At 45.7% G+C, this 22877-nt stretch overlaps 1 protein-coding gene across 1 annotated transcript in view; it reads left to right on the top strand.

Moving 5' to 3' along the window:
• Positions 1–1827: 1827 nt before the first annotated feature.
• Positions 1828–22877, top strand: part of LOC125944980 (Down syndrome cell adhesion molecule-like protein Dscam2) — a 166170-nt gene continuing 145120 nt past the window's right edge. Inside the window, exons 1-2 of the mRNA XM_049666472.1 lie at positions 1828–1833; positions 4584–4911. Of these exons, the coding sequence (XP_049522429.1) occupies positions 1828–1833; positions 4584–4911 (334 nt within the window). The remainder of the gene's footprint in view (positions 1834–4583; positions 4912–22877) is intronic.

The raw sequence follows: 22877 nt of genomic DNA, 5'->3' as shown, positions 1-22877 counted from the left end.
CACAGTAAAATTCGGAAGGGCAAAATATGAAGAAAAATGAATATACACCTGTGTATCTCCACATCGTCACCCGGAAGCGCAGCCTTCACAACGAATGATTCTTTATTGTGATCGGAAGGAGAATGCTGCTCGCACATTTGCTAACGCTAGCGCCAAGTGATGCAGCACAAAACTGTGCAAGATATATTGCGCGCAATATTGCGTTTCTGTCGACGCTACAAGAAAAATTAGGCCAAGAACTCCCCACTGCGTAATTGCCATATAGTACGAAGCATTCTTTGCAATGATTATTAAGAAGCCTGTACTCTACCCTTGAAACTAAGAGTGTTGTATTTTAAGAGATAAGCAACTCTGAAGAATGTCACGCACACTATGACGATCTCCCCAGTAAGCCCTTTTTTTACCACCAATCTTGTGTTTGATAAACGAAAGAAATGTTGCAGTACTTTTTGTCTCGCATAATTTGCCCACCGACACGCTCGCCTGTGTTCCAGCGCGTCCTCTTCAGAAGCTTCTCTCTGTTGTAGCAGATGCAATTCTCTGGTTTCTTGTGCTTTCCGCGCATTCCTTCCCGCCCAAGCTCTCGCCTGCGTTTTACTGCGACTCGCTAACAAACCATCACTCCCTTTCTGGCTGTGCAAAATATTCCGTCGGAGGTTTATGTACCCACAAGCAGGTGGCATTAAGCACACAGAAGATTTAGGGATCCTACATGCAAGCAGAAAACAGAGCTTGCATGTAGGCCTTCTAAGAAGTTTTTGTGTTCACAGAAATGCAAGCCTAGATGGTGCTATGGGTTTTGGGGGGACACGAAACGGAAGGAGCAGCGGAACGGAGCAAGAAATGACCCCGAGCACCTCGCCAAATAATGCTACGCATTAAAAGACACTGCTCCTGGAGCGCTATACCTACCTGACGCCTTGCTGCGAAAGCATAGAACTACAGTACTGACACGCTTCCACTTTGCAGCTTACTTTACAACGTGTACGTCTTCCTGAAACCTCATTTGTCTTCAGCAAATTAGTAGCACTTTGGCCCCATCGCATCCTAATAAATTTCATTCCGTGCGCCTTTGTTCGGTTCGCTGACACTCGGCACACCATTATTCGATCAGCCTGCGCGACACATTTAACTTACCCTCGGTTTGAATACGGCCTTTATCGCCGCCATAATCTGATAAACACTGTGCAGTTAGTTTTTCTTTCGTGCCCCGAGGGTAGACTCTTATTTTTTTTACCGTGTTTTCCCTGAGCCTCGCGGTCTGCTTTTATGTCCCCGAAAATTTAAGCTGTCATCGTGTACAAGAGCCTACTCAGAGACAAAACTGCAAAATTGAGTTTCCTCTTTAATCCCCAGATCTGTACATAAAGTAAAACTGCATGCATCTGAGCAAAAGAAAGAGAATAAGTTAGGCATTTTCGGCTAAGGCAGCTTCTACTCCCTCACCAGAATTTTCCTCACATCATACTAGCAATCTTTATTTAATTATATCTAACCAATTGTCCTTTAGTGTTCATTAGCTGGAAACTAGCCACAAGTCCATTATGGCAGCATTGGAGAAGTTCGTTACCATGTTGGGAAGGTTACGTGCTATGGGTGCCGATTGTGGTGGATTTTTATTTTTCTTTGTAAAGCGCGCGCTATCATAACTCTGTTGTCCTTGCCGCACCCGCTGTCTTCTTATTGCTTGTTTGTTTTTTTTTATTTATATTTCTTTCATTTGTGTGTAGTGTTCATCATCACCTTCGGAGTGGCCAATCCCGCACATTTGGAGCTATGTTTTGAGGTCCACAGAACGCATGTCCATAAACATCTATTCATGTCCGTATGGAGGTACGGCCGCACTCAAACGCAACAGCCCTCGCGCACGCGTTCGAGTGAAGTTGTGGAAGAAGTAGTACAACAAAGACAATGGCAAAGCAGCACAGATGACGCCGCAGTTTTGTGCAAGTATTGAGCAAGTGGCAACAACGCGCCTAGAAGCTTTAATGTGGCAGAGATAAACAAACCTATACAGGCAGTCTACTTCCAGTTGCGTATAGACCCTTTTCGGGGAGCAGTTTGCTCTACAGGAACGAGATGGCGCTTTCGGCGGCGCGCCGCACGTTGCCTTTGCGTAAACACACGAATACAAAGGCATTACCACTTTCGCCCTGCTTCTGTGCGATCGGTCGTCGGAAATGCAACTGGGTGTTCGCTAACGCACTGCGATCAATTCACGCTGCAAAAGGTGGAGTGGTAGAGGGGAGGCTCAGCAGTAGTTGGCTGAAAAAACTAGTGACTGGCATATTAAGGAATGACATAAATCTTTATGACCAAGTTCACGGACCGCTGCTACATATGAATCGCCTGTGTGTCCCACCCTTCATGACGCGCGAGTTTCCTTAAGGGTAAAAAAAAATCGCTCATTGGTCAGCGTTGTATCGCTAACATTCAAACAAAGAAACATGTATCGCTAACATTCAAACAACCCCGCAACGCCAGGAAGAGTGAATACTGCTCGTTGCACAGTGACAAAGGCAGTAGCGCCGTTTCCTGGCATAAGTTTATCGTACGTTATGTACCCGCAACTCACACGCAAATTTACACCCGCTCCATCGCCAACGTATCAAGAAAAAGTGAATGGGCGCACACTTCAATCAACGAGGTGTAACGTGGGTGACGGTGACTACACTGAAAGTACACGAATGGTCGAAGCTGGATGTTTCGTGACAATACACAAAGTAAGCGAATGGCTAACGATAATAAGTATTTGCCTATAAGCTTTTCTAAAGAACAGAACATCTACGTTCGAAGCATTCTGCGCCGGAAGAACAAATCTATCGCAACTGAGCACACCGGCGAGCACTTAGGCATAAAATAAACAGTTGGATAGTGACCGCACTGGGGAACTTTACTCAAGTCATAAACACGACAAGCCACTGCTTGAAAGTGTTTGCCAAATAAATAACGAAGAGCAAAACACACTGATCCTATTTTAATTCATAAGCGGAAAGTTTGGAAAGCTTGGAATACATTTCTAGCCTAACTTTAGTACAACCACTGTATATACGCCACTCAGGCCGTTTGCAGAAGGCGTAATATGAGCTCCGAAAGCGCTTACATGTCCTCTGAAGCTGTGGCCAGAGCGTGGTGTCGTCCACCCAGTCACCGCCTACGATATCCACCGAAAAAGAGTTTGCTGAGCCGCACCGGGCGCCATGTATACCCATTGTAAACACGAAGGCAACTGACGCAAGCAATGAACGTGCACCATGTGACCAAAAATGGCCGCGCCCACGGGATCACCGTGAAAAGGGTATATCGGCGATCTTGTAGACAACCAGGCTTTGAACAACAAGGGCGGATGCTGGGGCGATTTGGTAGCCAGTATACCGGCTTCAAAAATGGAAGCCACTTGAACCCGCAATTTGAGGGATTGTGAAGATACACAACGGTGAGAAGTATTGTTGCTTCCAAAGCTATCTCGCTGAAGCAACCATACCTGCCTTGCGGCGTTGTAAATAAGGCTGTGGACGATGTTGCTCAAATTGTTGCTTCGGGGAGGGGGGGGGGGGGGGTAGTATTTTGTAATTTTTTATTTTAGATTTATTTTGCCCTTCGTCGTTGGCTCGGACATGAATAGCAGACCATCGCACTGCCGTTGTGGTTTAGATCAGCCACTCGGTGCGCCGCAGTATAAAAAATTTCACGCAGAAACTCATGTGGGAGTTGTCTAAGTATGCGTGTAAGCATTGTGCCTCTTGCTCATCTACACGTAGCCCGGTGTCATTACCAGTGTTATGAAACTTGATCCGACCAGTATAAACGACAGCGCTGCAGTGACACGAACTGTTGCGGACGGCGGCACAACGTGAATTGATGACGCAAGCAAATTGCTGTAGGTGGCGGCGCCAGGTACGCTGATGACGCTGCGATCATTATAATCCGTTATCGCTCTTAAGTGCCTTAACCATTCGCGTCGAACCATTATCAACCATGACGAACCATACTTTGGCGGCGGCTGCGTGTGGCACGGCCGTGCACGAAAGGAAAGCGGGGAGGAGGTAGCGCGCCATCTTCCTCCATCACGTGCAAGGCTCCGGGTGGGGGAGGGAAAGGGGGGGGGGGATCGTTCCACTCTGTCGTCGGCTGCGTATGACGCGTGCGCGCGGGCCCTATCTTGAAAGTGACCTGCGATGGGAGCAGAGTGTGGCAAGTGCTGATAGCTTCGCGTGCATTGTGTTATCGCCGCTTAGTTCGCATTGAAGCGAGAGGCAGTACGAAGGTCAATTCGCTCGCTGCTGCTGGCCCTATCTTGAAAGTGATCTTCTTACGTGACGGACGGACGGACGGGTTTCCTCGTTGGGTAGGCATAGAAATGCTTACGCATTTAGAAAAGGCGAATGGAAAGTTACAAACGAACGTTACAAAATACTGGCCATGGTGTGTAAGCACCGTAATTTGACAGGGCGCTGTAACTTCGTCGAGCTGGAACGTGCGTTTATTTATTATAGTGATCTCCTTCGATAGAAAACTTGATTGAGAAACGAGTAATTATTTCATCGAGATACTCTCTTCTTTCTTCACCTGTCGGTGTGCAGCACGGCCGCAGACCGACGAGAGGCCCACGGGTCCCAGCTTCGTCATGGAACCCCCGAGCCGGGTCACCTTCTACAACAGCACGGGTGCCCTGGTGCCGTGCACGGTGCAGGGAGACCCGCGGCCCGACGTGCACTGGGTGCGCGCCAGCACGGGGCTGCCCAGTCCGCGACGTACCGGGTGTGGTGACGGCTCGCGCCGACGGTACGCTGTCGTTCGCGCCCTTCAGGGCCCAGGACTACCGGCAGGACGTGCACGCGGCCACATACCGCTGCGTAGCGTCCAACGCCGCCGGATCCGTGGGCAGCCGTGACGTCCAAGTCAGAGCGAGTAAGTAGGCTTTGTTCCTGTGTATTCGATTTTGAAAACACACAAAAGAAATACCACAAGCAAAAAAGTCCTAAAAATATATCTAACTGACAACTGCCTCCCAGAAAAGCAGCACGAAATAAGAGGCATCAAAAAGGAAACAAGTACTGCGGGAGAAGTTAACAAGGGCTGTGCTCAATACAGGTTGCAGGGAATACTATGAATTCTCCGCTATACACCTTGTCGGTACAGCTTTACCTTAGAAAAATAGCGGGGAAAAAGTATAGCCTTATCCATAAGCGTGTGAATGAACGAGATGTATGCGTAATGGCGACCGTATTTCGCACTAATGGCGTCCACGTTTGCGACCGCGTTGAGTTTCTTTTAAATAACTATTAGGTGACTTTATGTACATTTTTACGCTCCAGAGAGAAACGTTCTTTATTATATGCTGTAGATGCATTTTGCCTGGCCATAGTGTGAAACTCCAGATGGCGAGGGTGGCGTATGAAATGACGCATTTATCCTCAGCACACAAGCTGCGCGAGCACATACAGTAACAACTTCCTGTGGTGTCCTGATTCATGTCATTGTCTCCGAGGAAGGCGTTTCAGAGTTCTAATGAGTTAACGCGCTTAGAGTGATCGGGCCGGTCCTGGCAACACTGTATGATATACACTTGCCGCGGCAAGCCTGCCTTCGTTGCAATGCAGACGTATATAGCCTGAACGGCGCTGGCGCTTGTGCCCTATCGCCGTGACATGATTCGCTCGCTCAGAACGTGGCCGGTCGTAATCTAGTCTCTCTTCTTTGCGTTTTGCGTGTGTAGTGCGTGTGCGTGTGCTGAGAGCAACTGCTACACTATGCAGCTATGCTGCGTGAGCATGGTGTATCATAAATACATGATCCGACGCCACCACTCGCTGAGCCTGAGTCGCATGTGCTGCAAGCCGCGCACAAACTGCGCGGCGCAAAAGTTAGGCGACGGCTTAGTGGTTGATAGCGTGTCCGAGGCATTCCTGCAGCTAAGTCAAACATTTCCCAAACTCTTTCAAAAAAAATATTTGAGAAACCGACGGTCCAAGGACTGATACGTGATCTGTTAACAGCTTATCGCCAGTGAAAGGGGGCACCATCTAAACACATCCGGAAAACAGCGCGCCCTAGCGCTATTTTGGCGAGCCGTTCCTACTGTATGTTTTATACCAAAAGCCACGTAAGAAACCCAACTTCACAAATGCTGTAATCAAGGGTAAAACTTTTGCCTGCTCACGAGAAAAAACGGCCGAAAAGTTTAAGGAGATAAAAAGAAGCCATAAAAAGAGGAAATAAAATATTGAAAAATAAAATACTACATTTACTATTACAGACAAAATGCATGAATTGATATCACGCGAGTGTACAGTAGCAAATGCGGATGGTGAAAACTGAGACACTGTTTTCGTTTCGCTTCTGAATGCAATAGCACTTATTGACATCACCGCACAATACGCGTTCCTGCCAGACTTCATCAAAAATACTTTGGAAACATTGTCCAGGTTCCTGCCCGATCACTTCGCAAATTGCTCTAAGAACTTTTTAGGAAATCCTCCTTGTTTTACTCAACGGTAGCATCTATGGCTTCCAAGTACTGACCTGATTCTAACAAATTGACTGCTCCTGGGGCAATAGCCCAGAAATCGTGAAGTTTTTCTTTCGAGGAAACATTTGGGATGTTTTGTCAATCTATATTAGCAGATTACGCTTACTTCATCTTGGTATACTCAGAATGGCATCTTCATTTTCTTATATTAGGCTGGGAATCTCTTCCAATGGCAAAGGCTTCTTATTCTACAAAATGACGTGAGAGCGAAAAGCCAAGTGGTAACGCCAACTTGAATTTCCCACACCAGATCGCCATGACTTCATTGAATGCGACAACCTGCGGTCAAGTCTCGGGGCCCATATCACGCAAAACTATACCATTCTAATTTTATTCTAATCTCCTGACGGCAAGCTTAAATAACCGCTGACGCAAGTATCGGACGATGACCGGCTGCGTTTTGAACAGCCCAATCAAACGCTGTTCTCGTTTATCGGAGGTCACTTTTGTTTTCTTTCAAAGCGAGTAACATTGCCTACCATGAGAGGTTGTAGTAGTAGTAGCAGAAAACTTTATTTGGTGTTTGCGATTGCGATTGGTCCGCTTCCCCTTGCTTGCATTGCGGTGGCTGGTCGAGAATCATGGCGGCGTACAACTGGGAGCTAGAAATGCCGCTAAAACGGGTCGTCAGCGAAGGGGAGTTGTCATAGCGTTGTCGTATGCGTTGCTAAAATGCTCGACAATGTTATACTACCACGCATAAATATTAATTTTAAAGCGAAGCTTTATGTGGCTAGGCGAAACGAAATGGCGTCTGTTAGTCGCCTGTCCACAGAAAACTGTCATCATCAGCATTGGCTCGAGCGTCGTCGACTTCTTCTTCAGCTGGCTCGTTGGCGCCCCTCTGGCACGAGCACGAGCTCGTGCTCGTGCTCGGCACGCGCTCGTGCCACTGCTCCGGCGTTCGTCGTTGTCGTTTTCTTCCGCAGCTGACTGCGTTTCCGCTCATCATTCCAGCGTAGAATTTTACTTCTCTTCGGTCGTCGTAATGGGGAGGCCGCGTTTACGGGGGTATGAGCCATTGCTTAAAGGGGTGTGAGCCAATCATTGTCTTACGTAACGGAGAGATTCAATTTTGAAGCAATTTAGTTTCGAAGAATCGCAAGCGGCAATGGCGGGTGAATACTGCTAACCACGCCGCCGAGCAAACTAGAGACATCGAACGCAAGCGACAATGGCGGACTGCGTGCATGCCGTCAGTGACGTCGTTCTCTCCGCCGCAGCCGAATGTGTGTGTAACCTCATTAACAAACACAAAGACGTAACCAATGATTGAGGGTGGGGATTTTTTTTTCTTTTTTGTAGTAGTAGTGGTGGTAGGGGAGGGTTAAATTTTTAGCGACGTCGCGTGACAAAGTGTGCTTGTCCAGAATTTTCTGATCAAGCCTGGAGGTATATTGGCAAAAAGAGAACAGACATAAATTGGAATATCTTTACGTGTTCACTACTTTCCCGCTCGTACATATGGAGTAAAAACTCTCGAAAATTAATCAAAACAGAGCTAGCACTTTATTTTTGCTAAAAAATGTTGCCAGAACGGTCAGATTGTTTTTATATTGTGCGCCTTCTGATTTTGTGTAGATATCATATTAGATCATTTTTATTTAAACTTTTTTCAATGTGCGTAACTGAAAACAGGATTCGTCATGCGGTGAGGTCACTAAAGTTTGTCTATGAGGTGCTTTAAAAGCAAAAACACTTTTTCCGTAGGTCTGATCAATTCAGTTGTTGTACCTCGGGGCTAAATATTCCTCTCGTTCTTGAAGAAGCTACAAGGTAAATACCAATGCTAGCGCAACAGTATTTCAGCGGTCATGCCGCCCACAGTTGTAGAAAATTAGTTCAATGTGAGGGGTATCCTCAATTTGCTAACTGTGACTTGAGATAGACAGCTTTTATGTGGCCAAAATTCCCGCTTGTCTGATGTTAATAGATAACCAATACAACAACAACAACGACAAGCAAATCCAGAGACTATTACCCTACGATTTTACAGAAGCTCTGGTTAAATAAACCCGACCGGAATAAATATCGATCGCCACTGACCCATCGTAGTGGGCACCCGCTGTGCAACCGCAGCTGCCGCAGTTATCGCTTGTGGTTTTGGTTGCCCTGCTTTATCTATACAGAACCTCATCGCTCAGGGTGTCATGTCTTCTTGTCGTCTCCAGTACGCTGAAACCGTTTACACTTCCGACACATCGCCCATCCTTTGGCGCAGGTACGGCCTGAATAGCACCCCTAATTGGGCGAGGAAGCGTGACATGCTTTTTGCTTTGTATACGCATATCGCGGAAACGGATAACTGTGCGGAGCGTATACCAACGGCACTGCTGAAGTAAGTGACAGTGTCGAGACAGCCATGGCACGCCTATCCGTGTCACACTTAGAAAATAAACGCGTCAAAGGGCGCTGAGAGCGAGAAGATGAAAGAAATGTCGTTTCACCAGATACGCTCTTGGCTCGAATAACCGAAGTGGCTTCTCCTGATATAATAGGTGAAGTAGCTGTCTCTACACTGCTCAGGGTAAGCGTTTTTTTTTTTTTTTTTTTTTTTGGGGGGGGGGGGGGGGGGGGCTTTCCACGTCCAAAGGCATCAAAGACGTTTTTGCGCACAAAGCACCAGCTTTTCTACCTAGTAATTGTCATTGCAGAACCCTCTTATGTGATGGCAGGAGGTAAGGGAGGATGTACACCGATGTATATCGGCTGGTAGATGCAGTTCACCATGTACCACATTGTGCCAATCTGCCTCATTGGTTCGTTGATTTAACTGTGATTAGAAATGTTGGTAACTATTTCGTCGCCTGTGGTTTCACAAACATTACATTATTAAATGAGTAAAGGAGGATAACTGTCCTTTACCTAAACATACTGCTTTCTCATTATTATTTTTCTGCCATATTTCAAACGGCAATTATCCTGGTTTACAACAATGACATCGTGTGATACTTGTGTCATGAGAAGACAGATTAATAAAAGCATTTTTTTTTTGTATCCGCGATCTTTCGCGCACAGAAATAACTTCCTACATTACGTTTCGCGTCTTAAGCTGACGCCACCTGTTCGTTTAGTACAATGAACACATTGTAGCGCAACGAATGCTCGGAAAAACGTGATCTCAAACACAAACCGTGCAAAAATTATTGCGGGTGCTCGAGAAGGAATCGTATATTTAAGCAATGTGCACCGCTGATGAGAATCAAGCATTAGAGAAAGGGAAGATGAGGGAAAGCAAAGGCCGACATTAACCACCATATCACGCGGTTTGCTGCCCCACGCTCAGGGAGGGAAAATAGCAAGCATAGATACGAGGAGAAGGGAAAACAACGCATTCTAATCACGCCGGCAGGCATATAACGTAAGCGTTCACGATGCGTTTAGGGGAAGTCACACATTTGATAGATTAGTACATAATAATTATTGAGGTTAGGGCCCCAGTATTTTTCACTCCGTGAATGAACAATTGTCTGTCTGTATTAGCTATAGGTTCTTAGTCCCGAAGAAAGAGCACTCACCGAGACCGGAAAAGAAAACACACACACACGCAAACACGCACGCACGGACGCATACGTCACCACACCGTACCACCGGCTAGACCGTGCCGGTGCCTTGAATATACCCTCCCCCATTCGAACTGTTATCACAAACCGGTCACCGTGAGGCAAACAAATTTATCTGGAATAGCGCCGGACAACTGAGATGCCGGTGTAACGCGCATTGCCATTACTTTTTAGCTAGACACTCTGGGAACCTGATGTTTAGTTACTTGCCCTCACGTAGGCCGCTTAACTCACTCAACGTACCGCGGCGCTTCGCTGAGTCTACGGTACACAGGCATTGTTCAGCCTTCCATGGCGAAAGTGTGCTTGAATTCCAAAGTGAGGAGATGTTCTCTTGGTTTCGGTTTACTGCATTCACTGCCGACTATGCGGCACATACGCGTTTTCCACATGCTTTACTCTGAATGCGCTCGCGGAACTATCGTGAATGCGAGAGCGTGGAAACTTGACGAGAGCGCTCCATGCGAGGAGCGGTTTTAGCAGCCGCGCGTGCCTCTCCGGGATTCCTTTTGTGCTCCGAAACAATGGCGCTGTTTTGGACCGGCGAGCCAGCCACGCACGTGGCTTCACTCGAGAAGCGGCGGCGTTTACAAATTAATGAGAAGAATTAGGGAAAAAGACAAAAACAAAAAGATAATGACGAAGAGAGACACAGAGTTTCTCGTCGGAGTGCACGCGGGAGTGAAAGGTGGCGAGGGTCCACCGGCGGATGACCATGGACTGAAGCGCTTGCGTGCTTGACCCGTATCCACCCGCGTTTTACATATTTATTTCACTTTTGTTGCACCGCTCTTTCACCATCTTCTCTTGTTTTCGAGTACTCCTCATTCTTATACGCTTCGATGGTAACGCACCTTCTGTCATTCTCCCTCTTTTCCTTTTTATCCCGAAGGCATTCCCTTATAGCCTTCTATCCCGAGTTTCCATTCTGTGCTCGAGAGGCCCGGTCGAGGAGCCAGCTGGCCACCTCACTTTAATGCGTCGTTTTGCCCTGCCCCTTAGGAAAATAGCTGCCGGGCCTGCTCTCAAAGCTATAGCGGCTCGGCTCGGATTCATTCGCGTCTTAGAGAATGGCTCGGCCGGACCTGTAAGCACACGAGGTCACTTTGTTTTTGTTTTGCTCATTTTTTTTCTGCTTCCATGTCGTGCAGGAAGAAAACGAAAATTAAATCCTCGCATTTACTTAACAGTGAGAGATATTTTTTTCGCTTTAAATCAACGCAGATAAGAAATTTAAACGGAGGCGCCCGGTCAGGGTCATATTAAAGAAATACGGTGTAGCACACGTATTTCTAGCGTAGAGTAGCACACATAAGGGTTTCCATGCTGGTGGCTCAACAGTGACTAACGGTCGCCGAAGCTGTGCGGGGCAAGATTGCGAGGCCACCCGCATTTTAATATGAGGCCAGGGACAATAGACATATTTTGCGAGGGGGCATTGTTTTGCAGCTTTTTATTACATATTTGATGTCTTTCAGAAGAATTGAATGGGACCTCACCGCTCCCGTTTAGAGAATATCCGCTTACTAGCGTGTGTTACGGCGGTGATCAGAAAATTGTTCTCTGTGCGTGTTTTTTCTTCAAAGGTGTCTGACAAGCTCGGCTGAGATATGTAAAAAAGAAAAAAAAACCAATGTAGTTGCCGTATTCAAAGTGAAGAAATAAGATCCTGGATGTTTACGGCAAATGTTTGCTTCACATATACACAGTTTCTGCACTGTTTCGGGCAGTGAAAAGACTGTGAACTGTGAACATTCCAAATAGGCTCAAATTGTGGTTGGGAGTTGCCTTCACAAAGACTGACACTGCATTGGTTGGAATGACCGGCTGTGCTACGTGCGACGTCTGCAGCAGCGAAGAGAACATCGAGCATTTATTGTGCCACTCTCATCAATTTCATTCGCAAAGATAAACACTCTGTATAGCACTGCGACGACTGGCTGATCGGTCATTGTCCATGCAGGCGCTACTCGAAAGACCGCCACCGTCTCTCATCGGCCGACAAGACAAGGCTGTGAAGACATTTTTAGTGTTTCTGGAGAGCGACTGGCCTGTGCGAACGCCTTTGACTTAGTTGTGCCTTCCGCGTTCGTGTGAGAACTCACCGCGTCTTTCCTTTCTCTCTCTCTCTCTCTCTCGCATTTTCTATTCTCCTTGCCCATCCCCCGGCGTAGGGTAGCCTACAAGATGTATTTATAGTTACCATCCCTACCTCCCTCCTTTCTTTCCTCCTCATAATAATAGGCAGGTTCAAATAAAACAGAAAAATGCATTATGGTTGTGTGTTCAGAAATAGCTTTTTGCCGCGCGGTCTCCGGTTACGAAAAATTTAACACTCGCAAAAGACCAGAAAAAGTGGTGCGAATTCCTTCTCACAAAAGTCAGTTCTGACGAAACGCTCCTTCCATCAGTTCCTTTTTATGCGCTCTAATTAATTCAATACCTGCGGACCCTAAAATTGGTCATATGTGCGATAATGGAAATCATAATCTACCTGTTTGTAATGCTGCGCACACTAAAGGGTCCCTGAATCATCCCTGGGGCTAGGTTAAATAACATAGTCCGCGGGTAGCATACGCCACTGTTAAGTTTTCCTGTCGGACGCAGTGCGTGGGGCTCGCAAGCGGAGCGCGAAGTCACCTTTCTCTCGAACGCTCTCTTTTTAACAGAAGCCGTGTCCCTCACTCTTTTCTGGACGCTTTGGTTGGTAATAAAGCGAATTCCCATGCATCCAAAACGAAGTTTGAACTGCGCGCCACGGTGACATTTAGAAGGTGGAGCGTTGTGGCCACGCCCCACTCCACCGTAGCCTTCGCACTGCAAGGCATTCAAGAAGGAACGCAAGCACAATGGAAGCGAGTTTCATTGCCAATAACTCCGCTTCTTCTGAACGCATTGAAGTATTTTTTGCGGCAAAGTATTTCTGAAATAGCCTATTTTCACTTCAAATGCCTTTCTCCACTTCGATCAAAAGTGGTTGAAGGTCCTGTCAAATTACGCGTGTTCCTCAAACCAATATTTCTAGCATGACAAAAAGAAAATAGGTATCCTGTCTAGAATAGAATGGTTTCTACTACATCACTGGATGTAAAAAAATCTTTAAGTATGCCACATCTTTCATAGCAGTACGTTGAGGCGCTGCTTTCCTCAAAACAAACGAATAATGTGCATTTAGTGTTTTTCTACGCGGAAATGTAATTGCGCGGAATCTGCGAATAGAGGATATAGTCTAAATAGACAGCTACATTCATTCATTCATTTTTTTTACCTATTTCTTTCACCTGAAAAGGAGTCAGTGTAACTTACACGGTCACACGTTCCCTGATAACTACGTAAAATGTATGTCATCCGAAATGGTGACAGCATGACACTCGTTGTTACGAGATCTTCAAAGGCACAAAGTACAAAAAACCTAAAAAACTAAAGCTAATGCCGGGCCCGTATTATTGCCGCACATATTGTAGGAACCGACATACGCCAGCCAACCAAGAGGGCGATATTATCGTTTGCGAAAAAGACTTATTATTGAAAACCAGTTTTCAACCGCATACACAAACGAAAAGCCCTGCGAATTGGTTCACACATGTTCATACCCTTACACTCTTGGTTGTAAAGATGTGAGTTATGGACCGACTTACATGCTCAATGGATTTGAAGGGTGTAAGTTATTTAGCACTGTAGTCAGCCCTGGTGAGCACCGTTTCATGGCGCTTTCCATGTGCTGTCTCGTGTCATGCGCAACAATAGTACGGACCATTCTTGACCTAGAACGCGATTCACACATGCCCAATGGCATTTCGAGCCGTGAGTGCACTTGACGACACCACCTTCGTTTAAACGGCGTCTATATACGCAAACTACGTTTTCTTTTTTTTTTTTTTTTCACAAAGTGCAATTTATGCGACCACCACTGTGCGCAAAGACTTACATCATGTTTTGTGAGATTGCACGCGCTTTGCAGTCGCAAAAGCTGTATTCAGAATTGCTTTAAATTTAGGTGGCAGATCCTTCGAGCTGCAACATATTCTTGGACTTTGTAACGACGCTGCTACTGCTCTGCACGCACCCTAGGCATTTTTCCGGGGCACCAGCTTGAACCAGACACTCTAGATGTTTCTCAACGTGACATGCTTAGGTTTGTTCCTTGTGCATGTGTCGTGTGCGATCACGCTGCACATAAGTGGACCATTTTATGCATCACCTTTGTCATCTGGAGTAGCACGCTGACATGGCCAGGCAGACATCTCAAGCACCGAATAATAATGTCTCCCTGTCTCTTAATTACATTAGCTTAAGAAAACTGCAAGTATATACATACAAACGACTACATATTACGCCCTCGTACCCTTTTTTCTCATCGTACGAGTGAGATTCTTGAACACTTTCTTGAAAATTCCGGCGCGTCTAGAAGTTTGGTATTCAGGCGACAAGGTGTTATTAGCTAAAGTTTCACGTTACAGTACACGCCACTTCAGTGCCAGGCGCGCCTTAACTTCACCAAGTTATCCTTCACCTCCTTCCCCGTTTTAACAATTCTCTGGAGGGGTCCTGTAAAGTTGACGCTAGGACACTCAAAGCTGAAGATATTATCTTATGCGTCTGAGCCGCGGTGACCTAGGCGGGTTATGCTTTACTGTTGCTTCGCTTTCCCTCTGCTGTGAAGATTTATGCTTTTAATGTATGAAGTAAAGAAATTTAAAAAAAAACGGAGAAACACGTTAACTGCGTTCCGCGGTATTACACCCCGAACTACTGATTCATCAAATTTGCATTTGACCGGAAAGATAAGCGCCACTGCGCTCCTCAACAAATTAATAATCAAAATAAAGCAGGAAGCCGAGAGGGGGACGCACGCGAGCCTGGCCCTTGTACCGATCGCCTGCGCACACACGCACGTATAGGCACACAGGATCCTAATGAAGCGTAACTGCGCAACCCTTCCCTACGCCTCCGTCTCCCTCCAGTATGTGTCCCATCTTTTTAATATTTGTCGGTAGGTGTCTGGCTTTAAACATATCGCCACACTGCGCCTGACATGCCCAATTTTGACGTACTCCCTTTCCTACTCTCGCGAAGTAGGAAGCAAGAAAAAAAAAGTCAGATAAAGATAATCAAACTTCGCACTGACGTTAGTGAATCGCCCCCTATGGAGAACTTAGAAACGTGTCGAGAAATGCCGCACTGCTTGCGCGGTGGTCTCTTTGATAAATATTCTCGCGCCAACTCAGCGGCGACTTCAGCGCCATTTAAATGTCCGCAGTTGCGGCAATGTGCTTGTTGAAGGAAGAAAAAAAATAAATACAGGAAATAAATTCAAGGAAGCCAACCAAACGACACTCATTAGCCGGTCGGTCTGTGAACGTTTCGCGCAGTTTTAAGAGTCGGCATTGCTCCCGCGAGCGACGCCAACACAAACGCGCAAAATATGCGGGAAAAGCCGTATCTGCAGCGTGTGTCGGAAAACGGTCTGCGAGGGAAAGTTTGCGCGGCGGCGAAACAAGTTGTGGAAATGAGAGGATGTGGAAGGGGGAGAGAGAGGTAGAAAGAGTTTGGCATAGAAGCGGTGAGGTTGGAGGCGACAGTGAACGAAAGCGGCCGAGTCGAAAACGACACTTTAATGACGTTACTTATTTCGAGATCAGTGATTAGTACTGAAGCCAGTGCCTAGCTGTTGCGCCGCGTATAGTGAGACGAGGAACGAGAACGGGAAGCCGAAGCGGGTTGCGTCTCGTCTCGCAGAGGGGTGATGCTGAGAGGGTTTGAGCGGTGGGGACACCTCCCGTAAGAGCTGGAAAATATTTCGGTCTCCCAGCGAGCGAAAGCGCCGACAAGTGTGAGGCGACATTTTTTTTTTTTTCGTTTTTTTTTAAACTTTCGCCAAGGTCGCAGACCGGGTGGTTATAGGTCGGTTGCGTGGGAATGCCCACGGGGATTCTCTTTGTCGTATTTTGCCTGAGCCAAGCTCGCTTAGTGCGTGACGAGTATTCAAAACTTTCGCTGGTTAAATATGGACTCTTTTGGTTGCCTGATGCACAGACAGTCGCGGCTTTTAGACCACACATAGCAACTGACGCATTGTTTTTTTTTTCCGCATACATGAACCTCGAAAGTGTTTCTAACTCCCATCAATATTGGTTGCTTTCAAAAGATGGCCAGCAATGCGGAAAATAGCGTCGCTGTCTGCTTGAATAACTTTTGCGATTGAGGTAGGAGTACCAATTGTATCTCGTATGGAGCCCTTACTTTAATTGTGTTCGCAGCCTAAGTGTGCTGCTGCATGGACGCCAAACATGTATTCTTTGTGTGCCGCCAACGCCCATTGTGCTTGCATTCGCGTAATGTGTGCAGTGTGTCTAGTTTACGCATACATTTGGCGTGGCGCTCTCGCGCGCGTTTGTGTGTGTGTGTGTGTGTGGGGGGGGGGGGGGCATCAGTGCGTGAACGTGTTCGTGTGGCTTTCTCATCATTTGCTTTATGGCTATGTTTGCTTCCAAGAATATCCGTCAAAATTAGGCTCAGATTTAGTGCTGTGACGATGGGGCTATTGCCCGCAGAGGGACTGACAAAGTCGACAATTGTCGCGTGCGGTTTTCACGCGAACAGAACACACCAGAAGCCGGTGGCTTTAAAGCCATCACCATCATGTCCGATCTGTGAGGCCGCGTAAACTGACCGCTCCTGGGCACTCTCGGCATTATGGCTGGCTGGCCGAATAAAGCCATGGAAGCGGCGGATAGCTCTTTTGGCTGTTTCCACTGTGTCCGAGACAGCCGCTTTGTTTTTGCACTTAAGTTTCCTGTCTCATCGTCAGGTACTGAAATGATGAGGGCTGGGCATCAAAAATATCACCGACGAGAATTCTCACCGCATAGCGAAAGCAGCTTCACGGATATCTTGGCATGTCTTCTTCCATGGAACTTCGACACATGATCTGTTTTTCTTCTATTGTAAGAATCGACAGGAACTTGCAAGTACTAACACTTATGTGCATGCTCAAGTCACGTCCTTACCTTTTCTTCTCGTTGCAGCAGTTTGGTGCTCGTATTTCAATACGTCTAAGATGACCCGTATCATTTCACTATTCTCGGGCCACTTCTTTTCTTTAGCTGTTCACCAAGCTATACTCAGATAGACAGAGAGAGAGCGGGAAGCGGCGTGAAAAGCCCCATGAATCCATGGTCCATTCGGCATGTCCCAGTAGTTTTCTGTGTCGCGTGCCACTTACGCTTTTGCCGGAGCGATTCCTTATGCACGGAGGAGACATAAATCTAGGAGACTCCTCCACCCCTTTTGTTAGCATCCCGCTGCTTCTTCGACGCTGACGCCAACGAAGGCAAATGGTTCGCTTCGTCCGAAGCGGATGGAAATTAATGCAGTCTTTCCGAGCATTGCGCCCGAATGGCTACTTCTTATTGATTCCGGGGCCTCAGAAAAGCCGGCCACCGGGGACGCAGCCGGAGAGACTCCTCCCGCTTCAAGTGCGCTTATTGTGCTCTCTCTCTCTCTCCCTCTCTCTCTCTTCGATTGCTTAATGTGCTATCTTCTGTTTTATGCAAGAACGCTGTCTTCGTCGAGCGAATCGATGTGTCTTGAAGTCAGCGGGTGTTCCAGAGCACTCCCTATCACTTGTTTGTACTTCTTTTACTTCATTGGATTGTCCTCGTGCTTATACTATATACTGAAGTCCGTTGCTCTGTGGTATAGATGAACAAGCTACCATTTTCGCCATACGCAAAACGCAGCATCCGTCTACTTTTTGGTGGGAAGATGGTGTGCGTGATAGTTAACGTCAAAGGGCTCACCTCTCGAATTGTAAATAGCGGTCTCGTACTGCAAAAATTAATTGCGTATTTACACTTCCTTCGCTGTGTGTGCGTGTGAGTACGTGTGCGCACGCGTGTATGTGTGTAGGTGCGATAGATAGATAGATAGATAGATAGATAGATAGATAGATAGATAGATAGATAGATAGATAGATAGATAGATAGATAGATAGATAGATAGATAGATAGATAGATAGATAGATAGATAGATAGATAGATAGATAGATAGATAGACAGACAGACAGATAGATAGATAGATAGATAGATAGATAGATAGATAGATAGATAGATACTTATTTATTTGAGTAAACATCAAACATAAATCAGAATCCGACGCGTAGCGAGCACAGGACACAATCTACGGTACGCAAAAACAAAAGTAAAACAAATAAATTGCTTTCTATCGTATTTTTTTTATGTAGTAGGCAAAGGAATCAGCAATCACGACTCCACCGCAGCTTTAGATAAGCCGGACGAAATGGCGTAGTATCTGAATCAGCCAATTATTATTATCATTTTTATCCTCGCCGATGTCTGCTATTGTAGATAAAAGCAGCTGCAGTTTCTGCGGCACACGTTTCGAATCTTAAGCATAAAGTGAAAGTCCACGGCTTTTTCATGGCGCGTACTTCAAGCCGAGTCACGTGAGCGCAGGCTTAGGCATCGTATAACTACCCTTACGCTAGCATCAGACTAAGTATTTATTTTTTTATTTCCAAGCTATAAAATATTCTGCAATGTCGTTACAGCAATAGCGAGTGGCAACACTGGAGATTACTGATCCAGAGAGGCTTTGCCCAGTTTAATAAGCAAACTGACGTTTCACGATCAGTCATTCGTACAGTAGAGGATTATCGAAAGAACGCGGAGCCCCGCCACCATTTCAAGAAAAGCATAACTCGTAACATTTCGTCGTTTTCCTCGATCCTGGCACTATACTGGCAGAGCGACGCGAAAGTCTGCAACAACACAAATTCTATCGATGTGTTCAACATACCGTAATGCCATCGCGTCTCACCAACCGCGCACTTTGTTGACTAAGCTCCTTAAAATTTGTTCAGCGGGAAAAAGAAAATTTGGCAAGCGTTACTGCCCTCAAGACGCATTTCATCTCGTTAGCGTGGAATGCCGTCGACAGTTTCACGTTTCTAATCCAGCGGCACAAAAAGATGCTTACGCGTCCATCCGATTTCTTCACTAAGCAGTTTTCCTTTAGATTCCTCAACTGCAGCGGCCTACTTTTGTTATCGGAATGTTTAAGGGCGTATAACAACTCCTCGAGACGAATGCGTTTTGTGTCTCTCAACTTATCGTACTCGGTAGGTCGATCGCTACAAAGTATACAAAAGACGGCGCATGTTGTGTGCGTGATCATTCTTTATTATTTTTTTTATTCCGCACGTGCTCCCGTCTTTTTTGTTGTTTTGCTTTTTTTTTTGCGTAGGGCCTGCATCTGTCAAATGACATGGGACAGCAAAGGAAAGCTGTCTGCACGACTTCTGAATCAACAACAGGCTTCCGCGACTGTTATGAACGATAGTCTTGTTTAGCAGCGTGCTTATAATAGCATGCAATTGTAGCATAAATCAGGAATCCGGAATCAAATCAGATCAGGAATAAAAAAATTGAGTAGTCTTTGGCGTTTGCTCGCATACGCTTGATTATTTGGATGCACCTTTCGTTGAATTTCCGTCTTTTTTCTTTTTTTATGTTACATGAGAGTTTTAGTTTCTAAGCGACTATAGTAATTGCAAGATCAAAAGGGGTGTACTTTACATATACACAGTCCCTTTTATTGTCGTTCTTGCCTGATGTCGCCCGTGTAACATAATGTACCGCCTGGGCCTTAGCGTAACGTAAGATGGGAACAGGTTTAGAACAAAAAATGTAAGAAATATAAAAAATATAACAAACGATACATACGTCACAGCAAAGCGAATCGGCGAATGCAAACTGAGAATTAAAAATTGCATACATCGGCGCAGCTTTATTGCATTTGATTTCTATGCATGTCCTAACTTCTGTAACCTAGCAGATATTGCCGCATAATGAGGTGTTAACTAAGGCTGCAGAAAGAAGAAAAAAATTTTGCGCTTCACCCTGACGCCATGCTTAAATTGGCGAATTATAGCATTTCAACTCGTGGCATCTTTAAAATCCCAGGAAAGAATTCTTATGCTCTTCACAAAGTCTAAAAATGTATAGGACCCAAGAGTTTGAAAATCTGTGCGGCATTCCTCAACAATCTTTACTTGTGTTTCTTAGCGCTAAAACAAGAGCACCACCGTTATCTCACTGTCGAGTTGGACAGAAAGAAAGCGGTCTTGAGTAACTCTAAAAAAATGTCGCCAGTAGCGGTTCCCTCTAAAGGAACAGCTTGGTTCCTCTACCAGGCCTTGTTTTATCAAGGAAAGACACCGTACAAACTTCTTCCTTTTCTGGACTCTAAATTTATCCGCAAGGTTTAATGCAGTCGTTTTCCCGTGTATTATTGCACAACTCGAGGTGGCTTGCGCCTAGAGAACGCGATTTTGAAGACGATACATTTGATCGAATAGACTCAATGTCAGGTGCGCGATTCGAACATCTTGAAATTTGCAGCAGAATCCGGGCGGTCTAACGCAATCTTCTTGTGGCTGTTGTTTTCCCAGCGTTCACTGTGCCTAAAGGCGTTTAGACGCTTGATCTAGCTTTCACCATGGCTCGCTCGCAATATGGAATTGACTACGTAGCAAACACTCTAGAAACTCAACAAATAATTTCGAGAAACTGGATAGGTTTCTGCGTGCATGCCGCAAACGTGCATGCAGGCAGTGTTTTTTTTTTTTTTTTTAACGTGGACACAGGAGAGGCTGGTATCATGGGTGACGCAGGTGATACTCCTCCTGGCTTTGCCAAATAGTACATACCAAAGATAGTCCCGCTCAAACAAACATAGAAACATGACAGATCAATAAAAGGAAGTGTAAATAGATGTCCGTTCGTTCTAAGTGCAATAGACTTGTATTTTTACGCGAGCAAAAGAGCAGCTTTCGTGGTCACCAGAACGGGCACCGATAATGTCTCAGCGAATAGAAAACTAGGCTAATTACTATGCAGTGTCAACCCCTCAACTTAGGCAGCAGAAACATCTTTTTGAATGAAACCTCGTCTGCTGCTCCTTGCTCTTTTTTTCTGGGCTGAGCTTAAATATTGCAGGATATATACACTTTGTTTTTCAATATTTTCGAAGTGTCCAAAGGAACGGTTTTCTTTTTTCTAGCTTTTTCAAAATCTAGAAGGTTTATTTCTAGCTGCAACTTGACGGGCACATAGCTCTAATAACATGAAAGTAATTATTCCTTATTTGTTTATTTACCCATTACGTTACCGTGATAGCTGTGGTGGCCTCACTCCCTTGGTCGTTTCGATGTCCTCTGGTGTCGTCGCGGCAGTTCCGAAATGCTTTACGGGAAAAACAACAAAGAAGAAATTGTTATTCTGTCGCGACAATTCGAACTTACGATTACCAACAGAGTGGCATTGCAGTATTCCGCATGAAGATACTACAGCAGCGGAGAGTTCTGTTCCTGAAGAGCGCAATCACGTGAGCAACTGCCATGATTGGCTAACGACCACTCAACGCCCTTGAACTGGATAGAGCTGGTGTTCACGCCTTCTTCGTGCTCTAGCATATCGCCTTCCCAGTTGCGGTGGCGATCTTTAATTAAAATTTTCTTCTTCTACGTGTAATGACAGTGATTGAGAACGTCTGCTTCATCTGCGTTGTCATTAATCTTCTTCTAGCGCTAAGCTTCTTATGATGTTTACTGGGTGGCAGTGACGTCGTCTTGTTTTCTTCAAGGACAGCGGGAAGTCTAACAATGGGGTATCCCAAATAAATATTTCAGAAAAGCCGAACAAATCCAGCAGTAAGAAGTTAAAGAGTTGTTTTCGTAGAAACGGGTAGGAGGAAAAGCTGAGTGTTGCCCCTTCGCCACCGGTAGGTGCAACTTCCCCAAACGAATAACGCTCACACCTCTCTTACTTCTCGAAAGAAGGCTGAAGCTCTCTGCAATTTTCTGCGCGCGGCAAAAGTAATCGAATGCTAAAATTGTTTTTTTTTCCTCGGTATGCTCACATAATGTTTACTTCAATATTTAGATATTTTAGTCTTCATACCTGCAGCAGTTGTCATTTTATTTCACAATTATAAGTCACGTATTTCATTTGACCTTATTTTCGTAAAAGAATCTGATAACAATCGTAATATTTTTCACCACCTCATTCATGACCGATCCCCCAGAGTGGGTTGCGCCATTTGAGCAAGGAACAAGAACAGGATTGTTCACTCGCACCTACGAATTTCACTCCAACAAAAACCACACCAAACAGACTATGGATTATTGGGCATTATGATTCGCCGTCTATCTCGTAACTGCTTCGCCTTACGGACGAAACTAACGGTTAACGTTTTTCGCCTTTTCATTTTTTTACGCGGACAGGTGCGTCACTGCGAAGCAAGAACAATAAATAATTTCTTCTGAAGAATACAACATAGCTTCCTGATAGTTTCGAATGATGAACCAACCAGCCCGTTTGAACACGCCGTTAACATAGTTTTCGTTATTTTCACTTGCTTTTGATTTATTATAATAAATGTAATATTATTATTACTTCATTTTGGTCAGACTGGTTCCTTTCTCACAGGCGCTGAGGCTCCGTCATACATAATTTGACCACGCGGCAAGCACCTTTTTTGCTTCACTTGCAGAGTGTGCTGTATATTTCTGATTCGGGTGTCTCGCATGGGCTAGCCTAATGCGTCTTCCTTCCAAGTGCATTCGATGCTTGCTCCTTGCAGCCCACGTCTGATAGCGTTGAATCCGCTGTAGGTGCGTCTCCATTATTGGGGTGAAGTCTGACGGCGGCCTAAATGTACAAACATACGTGCCCAAGATTTACCATCTTCGCTTTTAA

This window comes from Dermacentor silvarum, chromosome 4 (genome assembly GCF_013339745.2).
Source record: "Dermacentor silvarum isolate Dsil-2018 chromosome 4, BIME_Dsil_1.4, whole genome shotgun sequence".
Taxonomy (NCBI): Eukaryota; Metazoa; Arthropoda; class Arachnida; order Ixodida; family Ixodidae; genus Dermacentor; species Dermacentor silvarum.
The sequence above is the reverse complement of the archived record's forward strand: the minus strand, read 5'-3'. Positions and strand labels throughout refer to the sequence as shown.